The 9668-nt window shown below is 34.6% G+C and overlaps 1 protein-coding gene across 1 annotated transcript in view; it reads left to right on the top strand.

The window, feature by feature from the left end:
• Positions 1–5213, top strand: part of LPCAT (lysophosphatidylcholine acyltransferase) — a 94170-nt gene extending 88957 nt beyond the window's left edge. Inside the window, exons 8-11 of the mRNA XM_071595147.1 lie at positions 372–525; positions 860–958; positions 4240–4372; positions 4580–5213. Coding sequence (XP_071451248.1) covers positions 372–525; positions 860–958; positions 4240–4372; positions 4580–4698 — 505 coding nt within the window. The 3' untranslated portion in view covers positions 4699–5213. The remainder of the gene's footprint in view (positions 1–371; positions 526–859; positions 959–4239; positions 4373–4579) is intronic.
• The last annotated feature ends 4455 nt before the right edge of the window (positions 5214–9668 follow it).

Below are 9668 nucleotides of genomic sequence, written 5' to 3' on the forward strand. Positions count from 1 at the left end.
ATCTAATGGTACACTTTCAGCTCATTTGGCTAACTTGAATATGTCACAGTTGTTATGTTTTAATGTGTAAATACTGCTTTTATCCATCACATTGAGTCTAAATTCAACCCCATTCACACAATTTTGCCACCGATGGTGACTATCTATTTCTTCTGAAAGTCAAACCATCCCTCATCATGCAGCAGATTAAAAAAGTAACCTCTAAGCCCTTTTTAGTCATATTTTGTCTTCATCAGCATGTGCAATTTAAGTGAATGGAAACTCTCAATTACCTTTTCTAAGATTGTTTTGTAAGAAAAATAATCAATATTATAACACTCCCACTGATTTATTTAAGTGAGTCAATAACCTTTCTTCCATTTTTATTGCAGACTACAAAATGGGAGAGAGGATTTGATCAAAAGCCTCAATATTATGTCGTATGATTCATCTGCTTGGCATGTAGACATCAATGGCTTTGCAGGCTACCTCAATGTATCTCCCTCTAATCCTGCAGTCCACCTGCTTTTCAACCTCTTTGACAAGGTATGTATTGCCCAATAATTCAATGTGCATGACACGAATTAGCTTGTTTCAATAGCATGCATATTAATAGACTTTGTTGTGACTACCAAATACTTGAGTGTGCAAACTTAATTACTGTGTGATACATACACTTGTATGTGTTATTAATGGTCTCTTTTTGTGAAACTTTTGGGACTAAAATGTAAGTTAATGAGAGAATAATTAAGTAATTATGTTTTCCTTATGACCATCAGCAAATGTATGCATATAATATATATAAATTTCATATCAATATAGTGATATCAATTTCAGAAGTCTGCTTTCAATTTATATGGCAATGTATTTATAATTTCAGGAGTCATGTGGAAAAATAGACCTCCGAGAATACTTGCTTGGAGTTCTTGCAATATCGAAAGCCAGTACAGCAGAAGATATGGTGCAATTAGCCTTCCAGGTGAGCTATTGCAATCAAAGAGTGGAGAAATTATTTAGAATAAACTCTTAGAAAATGTATTGGTATTAAACATTGTGGCTATCATCTCCAGCACTGTTCTCATCTGTGCGGCAAAATAGTAATAGAAGTATGACAAGGCATGCTAAAATTCAAACATGATGGTTTACAGAGTGCCAGTTAGTAGAATCATAAAAATGAGCACTACAGAGGATAACTGAGTAAGAGGTCAGGAAGAGTTTGCATTAAAACCATTGTATCAAGCCATCTAGAGCAAAAAAATGATGAAGTTGAAATTACACCAGAAGTCTTCAGGAGCCTGGCCTAGGAGCAGTTAGAAAGGGCTAGCTGGAGAAATGAAAATAAATTGAGACATGATACATATGGTAGATGAAGAATGGATGCTAGGAGCTAAAATAAGGTGACAGCTTACTTGGGTTTAAGAGATATTGAAAATTGATAACATGCAGAGGGACGTGGTGGGATAGTTTGGTGGATAATTCTTCTTATCGGAAAAATGGAATAGATTCAATCTTAAATAATGCATTATGTGAGAATTCTGAGGCTGAATGGAGTCCTTTGTAAGCCAAGGAGAGTAAACACTAGAATTTACATGAATATTGTCCTTGTTGTGATTAAATGGAGGATATTATAGCTTTATATGATGAAATTGAAAAAATGAGTGAGCAAAAATGCAATTTTCCAATGGAATACTTATTACTAAATTAAAAACCATATTTTGGAGCATTACATTACATAGCGATGATTACATGGAACAGGTTATGATAAAAAAGTAACTAAGTTTTATCTGATTGACTATTGCAATTTCTAGTCTCTTATTTTGTTGTGGGAGCTACAATAACAAATCTAAAAGCTGGAGGGGACAAATTTGTGGGCTTTATTTAATGCAGTTAACAGTTTAATATGTAAACTGAATTCACATTACCTAAGTAAGCTAGGTATGTTCTTGAAAGAGGAGACTATTAAGGGTCCAGTTTGGAGAAATTAGATTTTACGTTTAAGTTTTTCCTCAAGGGTCTTTTTTGTAATGAAAAGAGCCTATTTTCCAGCAACACTCTAAAAATGCTAAGCCACATCATAGGCAAGCTTTGGCTTTTGTGCACAAAACATGTTTCAATTTCTGTTGATTAAAATATGATTGTTCCCCCAATATTTGAAATTTATTGATGGGAATGACACTTTTATAAAAATAAAGGCAAAATATAGACTAGTTCTACAATTATAAAAAATATATACATACAGGTACAAATTACATAAAGATGCACACTCATTATTGAGAGTTAAGACAGTTTCAGATAGGTATGCATACATGCCTACTTAGATTAATTGATATAAACAAAACATCAATATTAAATAATATTTCAAATTAAAAAATGGAAACAAAACATAAGAATTATAGTAATTGTTACAGGCCGGATGATAGTACAGAATGATAAATGTTACTCGTAGTCATTAAATAGACCTTGTGGCATCAGTTGAGAAAATATACCCAATGGAATTTGTTGTCTCAGGCATAACTTAATGGAATTTGCATAACATATTGAAATGAAATAATTTACTTTGTAATTCCACACATTTTTTTTGTGAGTGTGTAGAATTACAACGTAAATTATTTTATTTCATTTCAATACCCAATGGGCGTTAGGAACAATATATGGACATGTGCAGATATCCACATAGCAATGATTAGCATTCTAAAAATTCTTCAAGAATTTTTTATAACATTTAATAAGGGATCCTGGTGAGATAGAAAGTAGGTAAATGCAATCACAACAGTTGATATATCTCATAATATAGCTTATAGGTGAGTAGTAAGTGTAATTTTGTGCATGATATTAAATTTCAAAGAGTTCTTCATACCTTGTGTTATGTGAAGGTACTCTGAAAGATATTACACTTAGGAGTTCTAAGGAATCAAGCTTGTTATGCAGTAATGTATAAAGAAAAGCTATGTCATTAATTTTTCTATATTTATGCAAGGAGGGAAGATTTAGTAGAGGAAAAATTTCTAGATAGCAAAAAAAAAATCTTTGTGAAAAATAAATTTGAATGCAATTTTGTGCACAAATTTTCATATAACATATTTGATTGTATGAATATGGAGTTTGTAGTAAGGCAACCAAACAGTAGAGCAGTATTCATTAAGTGACCTAACTAATGAGATGAACGGAACTTTAAATGGCTGTGTGTGTGATTAGTTTTTACAGTATTGGAAGATAAATCCAAACGTTTGTATGCTTTAGATTGAACAGAGTTATAATGTTGATGGACTGTTGACTGTGAGTCTAATATAGCTCCTAGGTCTTATGTATTTGTTAATCGGGCTATAGCATAATTGCATAGTCTATATTCAAAGTACTGTGGATTCCTTTTCTGGCTGAATGTTGCAGGATAGAATTTTTTACTACAGATAGATTTTGCTGTCATGAGATGGGGATCACATGATATTAGAAGATTTTTATCCTGGGAAATGGGAGTGAAGTCTGAATATGTAAAAATTAGGCCTAATAATTTTCCATTATAATTATAGATGTTATTAATTTGTTGAAATTGCAAGTAGCACATAGAGTCTATTAGCATATGAGCATGAACAAGCAGAGAGGAGGTTGAACATGATGGCTGTTCTGTAGAGTTCAGGAAATCCCTGGAAAAAACTTGAAGTATATTAAAATCACCCATTATTGAAACCCCCGAATCTGAGTGAATGTAATTTTAAATTCCCTCACAATAAGCATGATATGAATCTATTGAGGAGTATGGTGGCAAGTAAATTGTGCCATACAATATTTTTGATCAGGAAGTTATGATAATGGAAGAAAAAAGGGATTCAAGATTAAGGTCAAATTCTACTAAATAGAACAAATATTTATATCTCACTGCAATCAGGACTCCACCACTGCATTTTCAGCTAGTAAAAACACTTTGATCTTTCTAGTAGATTTTAAAGTCACCAAGGCTTAGTTCACTACTTGCAATATTAGGATTAAGCCAAGTGTCAGTGAGGATAATTGCATCAAAGTTACAGATCAGAATCAAGTCTCTCAGATTAGGTAATGTCCACAAACCTTGAACATTTTAGTAAAAGGCTAAGAGATTAGGTTTTGAAAATGACTTAATGAGCTGTTTGAGTTGACGATTTTTCGACAGCCACGCTAGTATTGCACATAATTTAACAATTAGAGCAATATATCCTTTCCACTGATGGACTATTATCAATTTTTTTTCAAATGGAACTATAAATTGCTAATGAATTTCTTTTTTAGGTTTTTCAAAGACACAGAGGTGGTATTGCAACTGAAGATGCAGCATCATCAATGTCACTGTGTTTTCCAAGGCATGAAGCCTTGCGAATATTTCAGATGGCTGATATAAGAGGGAAAGGCTTTGTAACCTATGGTTTGTATTACAAATTTTCAATCAAAATTTTGATTTATGAATTTCTAATATTACACAGGAATAACTATTGCTCACTAGCATATTTGAATATAGATTCTGTAAACAAAATAATGACTTTGAATCTTTCAATGTTGGTGTGGTCTGATACTGATGAGGTAATTTTGACATCCTGTTTTTCACAATATACCAAATTTTATCGAATTGCAGAAGAATTCAGGAATTGTGTCAGCAATATGCCTGAGTATGGGAAAATTTTCTCTTCGTGTGGCCGGACTTGGTCGAGCAAGCAGACTGACTGTATGCACCTGGAGAAAAAGATTAACTAGTTTACCTCAAGTGCATGTTAAGACTTCTTGAATGAGACACTTAACAGTTTACATTATTATTATGTAAAAAAAAAGAAATGCCAAGTCTGAAACTTATATGTATAAAGAAATGTTGATGGCTGTTGGAGGTATTTATTAATCATCAGTTCACATCTGGAGGGGAAGAAACGTATGTCGTTAAGGTAATTTTATTTAAGAGATGGAAAGTGTTTGAATTCAAACATGTGATAGAAATTGGGACAAGACTTCTTTTAACATGTAATGTTGAACCCAGAGGTGCCACCCTTAAATTGACAAAAGTTAACAAAAATATGGGGTTCATATTAATGAAAAAATTATGGTGCAGCAAAAGAAGACATCTAATTCATGATTTACCTTTCTCCTCATTCCATTATCAAATGTTCGATATGCTGTCGTATTTTTATAGACAATCCTATTTCAATGTTTTATATTTAATAATTAATGACTGTTTTTTTAAATTGATACAAATAAAGTAGTTAAGTTTTCTTGTTTCATTCTCCCATTCATTTTCTAATTTTAGTATATTGTCGCATCCTATAACCCGTCATTGCAACATTGTCTTATCATTTAAATAATCCAGTCATAATAAAATAATGCCGAAAACCAAAAGATCGGTTTGATAGATCCTTCATGAAATGCTCCAGCATGATAAATGATCATTCATTGGCAATGGAAAAAGCCCACCCTTGATATCTCCAATCCTAGTGAAGAGCGCCACCCAGGATAACTCTGTTACACTTAATATGTCATGGTGTTTGATATTACACACTGATGTACTGGAGGAGGATCTAAACATATCCCCCTGGTCATGAATAAGTCTACTATGTCTAGTATATAATTATGTTGTCATCATGTGTCTATCACCTTGCTAACATGCTTAACCGTAGTATGGACAAAACCGAGCTCTTGGGACTGGCATAGGGTGCACATTCTGGAGGGAAACAACATTTCAAAAACCTGAAAGACATACATTCATGGGAACACAAAGAGCCAGATGTACAGAGAACATACCTTCTTTATAAAAAAGGACTTAAATTATGAATATAAAAATCAAAATATTTACAGACATGAATAGTTTTTCATGCACAAACTAGGAAATATATTGGTTGGTCCAAGTAATACATAAATTAACCATTGCAGCTGCAACTTTGTCAGCAATCCATTTTCCAATTACCATTACCTCATTTCCATTTACAATATTGTTCACCCTATGGTGTAAAATAATGTAAATTTAAGTTAGGCCCATGAAGAAAATGCTTGGTTAGAGGAATATGAATAGAGAGCCATTCTGTGGACAAGGATCGATACATCATAAACAGACAGCCTAATGCGAGGGTAACGATCATGCTAACTTTCAATTCTCCAATGGTTTGTTTACATGATAAGGAGACACATTTTAATAAATTGTCTTTGGGCACTAAATGCTTGCCTATGAATAGAAGTGGCCATTTCAAGTAAACCAAAGCCTCTTAACCTTCTAATTTTCAATAACAATAATGATCTAATTTTAACAACTTGACGCCATTGCACGAAGATTTTAATCATCCTGTTAAGTAAATTAAGTGGTCAATGCATGCAAATCTAGACTAACAAAAAGTGCAATAGGGCATGAACATTCGCCTCAAGAAGGTGCAATGCAGAAAAATTATCCCATGATTTTACTTTCTTGAGGTAAATGTCCATCACCACATAAATGAGGAACCTTTTATTTCAGGCCTCTCATTCTCTTTTGTGCATGGATTTACGGCTTTTTTTGCGATGCACTCCTGAAATTTTGTCACTTACTTTTATCCTAATCTATGCACTGCTGGTACCACTCAAATTGTTAAAGAACTGCTATTTTATGGCAGAATACTCAGTGAAAATGAAATTCTAGAGAAATATAATGCACAACAATTACATTGCTTTTTTTCATTATTTCAAGGACGTATTTTCCTTCCCAGATATTGAAAAGGTTCTTGAAAACCTTATACAATAAATATCAACCTGATTTGGCGAATTTTTGAAATAGGATCACCTCTGAAAACATTGGATGAGAACAACCCGAAAACAAGAAGATAATAAATGGGTGCATTTTGTGGTAGAAACGATTCTGTATTATGGGGAAAATCGGGCTCTATCTAGCTAACATTAACTGTAGATTATCTCATGTCATAAGGAAAGAAAAAGTTTTTCCGAATTACTATTTAAATATATTCAAATTTCTGATGAAGTAGGTACTTCAGACTACTTTTTGTATCATATGTCACGCAAAATATTAGAGCCGTGGAGTTTTAGTAGAGGGGGTAATATTCATTAGGGGGGCCAATCAAGAGCAGAGGTCATTGGTACCAGAGGGGACAAGTGGACAGTGCGGAATATTTATTCGTTTATTTATCAATAATCCAGAAACTTTTTGACCTTTACATCGTATTAACACTTATATAACAATTGACACAATTATAAACACCCAAGCCCTAGATGGAGGAAAACTCACCTAGGGAATCGCACCCATGTCCTTTGGGCTGGTGGACGAGGACGTTACCCCGCCGCTACTGGCATAGGTAAGATAATACATATACGATGGTGGGTGGAGAGTAACATGGGGTGTCGGCATTAGCTTACTCATAACAAAAGATTCCACACGAAAGGGGCCCACAATTTAACCCACCATCCAACGGACGGTGTGTCATCACTTAATGTGCTCTCCAATCAGCATCTCAAGTTGAGACCTGGATAAACCACTGAAAAATCTGACGGACACCGTAATTAGAACCCGAGTACTTGAGGTAGGAAGCCAGGACATTATCCAGATTCCCCAAGAGTTTATTTACATGAAAGAACCAAAACAACAAAAATAAGTAAAAGTAAATTATCAGCAAACAATATAGATATTCCCCAAGGTGGTGTGTTGCCAAGATATTTATTGAAAATACAAATGAAAATACTGATAAATGTTTAGTTTTTTAATTATCGCTTGGGAGATGTTTGTCGTAAATAAAAACATCTCCTATTGCATTGGCGTATTTATTGAACATGATTCCAAAAAAATTCCATTTCAATAAAGATTTAATGCAAACACAAGTCCGATTAAAAATAAATGAATAATTTCAAAATGGACCCATCATTTCAATGAATATTTTTGCGACAAACTTGCATGAAATGAATACAATTGCTGTTTTAGGCAGCACTAAACTCTTCTCAAGGTTTTTTCTAGGTACTGACTCTGCAATAAAAAAAACACCGTTGAATGACTTCTTTCATTGTGTAGCCCCTCGCCTTTCAATCATAAAACACTCATTGATCTTTAGACTTCCATCGACCTGTTGTAACGCAATGAAGAAACACCTCCCTGACTTACACCCATTCCAAACACCTCATGCCGTCCATTCCTGCTTTGCTCTTTCTCCCTCCTCTCGTTCTTCGGACCTCCTCCTTTACTTTTCATTTTGCCTCCCTCATTTATGTAAAAACTGAAATTTATTTTTTATGTGATTCTGATATGAATTATTCTTTTAGTTTTGATTGTTATTGGTCCAATGTGATTGAAATTATGCTGCTTTTGAACTAAATAAATAAGGGAAGTGTGCTGTAGAGTAGGCAGTTGGTACATCACCAAAGGGGCTTGAAGAGGTTGAGTCAAAATGTCTGGGGGAGATGCTGATGCTCTAGATGTTGGAGGCTCAGGTTCCAATATTACAACTACCAATATGTCAATGGGTGGAAAAAGAGTAGACATGTTGGTACAGATTAGGCGCCCTGATGAAGGATTGGTTAAGGGAGTGACCAATCTGGCATTATATAGCGCAATTAACGTGGTTACCAAGGGGTTCGCAGCTTAACTTCCCATCCGACAGACGGCGTACTCACTCAAAATGCCCTCCACAAAGCACCTCAGGTAGGGGTCGAGATACCTCTGAAAAATATACAACACCGTTGGGATTTGAACTTGAGCCCTCTGGGTGGGAAGCCAGTGCGATAGCCACCAATCAGGAGATAGAAGGAAATAGCAACAATAAAAATGATATAGACTATATAGCAACAATGATCCAGAATTCCAGTTTTAGCTAATCTCTTCAGAGAGGATGGCAGTTAGAAAAGCCCTGTAAATAGAAAATGGTTGGAAGACCCAATTTGTGGAAGACACGTAGTTAGGGAAATAAAAGGGTCTTCTCTTTACACCATGGTCCCTCCAGCCCCCTGAAAATCTCTCTGTTTCATCAAAACAAACCCCACCCGTTCCTCCATTCCTCTTTTCAGGCCCCATCGGCTCTGTCCCTACCCCCGCTCTCCTCCGTTATTTATGCTAATGCCCCTCCTTCTCTCCCATGGTCGTGTTTCCTTTTTCACACCACTCATGTTCCCACGCACAGCCTTATATTAAACGACACCCCATGTCCTATTTTCCCTCAAATAATTCCCTCCAACGTCTAGTCTCGCCTCCCAGATCAGTGAACTGTACACATCCAAGTAATTGCAAAGACATTATTGTCTCAAGTACTTAGGGTTAGAAAACAATTAAACCCATGGCTTTTTCAATTGATACTCCCATGAAAACCATTTTTCTTTTCTAACCGATTCATGATTTGTTTCATATATTCTTTCTACAGTCAAATCATCGTAGCACACTTCTTCCTTGATGGTATATCAAGTCCACATAAATTTATTTACATCACATAGTATCCTGAAAACCACCGTTGGGTGTGTGGCAGGGAGTGATTACACACCAGACTATTTTAATTTATTTATTTTCATTTATTATTTAATACATTATTCATTAAATTTTTTTAATTTTCTTAGGTGGAAATATATTCTGAATTAAACAGTAGAAGAAAATACTCAATTCAATTAACGTATGCCATTTCCAAAAGGTGATGCCTGAATTTGCCGAGCCAATTCATTCATTAATGACAATTATGACAGAACTGGCCACAGCTGTGCATAATCCACTATCTTATTGTTACATATAA

The sequence above is a fragment of the Hetaerina americana genome, unplaced genomic scaffold, assembly GCF_022747635.1.
Source record: "Hetaerina americana unplaced genomic scaffold, ioHetAmer1.1.p SCAF_7, whole genome shotgun sequence".
In the NCBI taxonomy this organism is placed as follows: domain Eukaryota; kingdom Metazoa; phylum Arthropoda; class Insecta; order Odonata; family Calopterygidae; genus Hetaerina; species Hetaerina americana.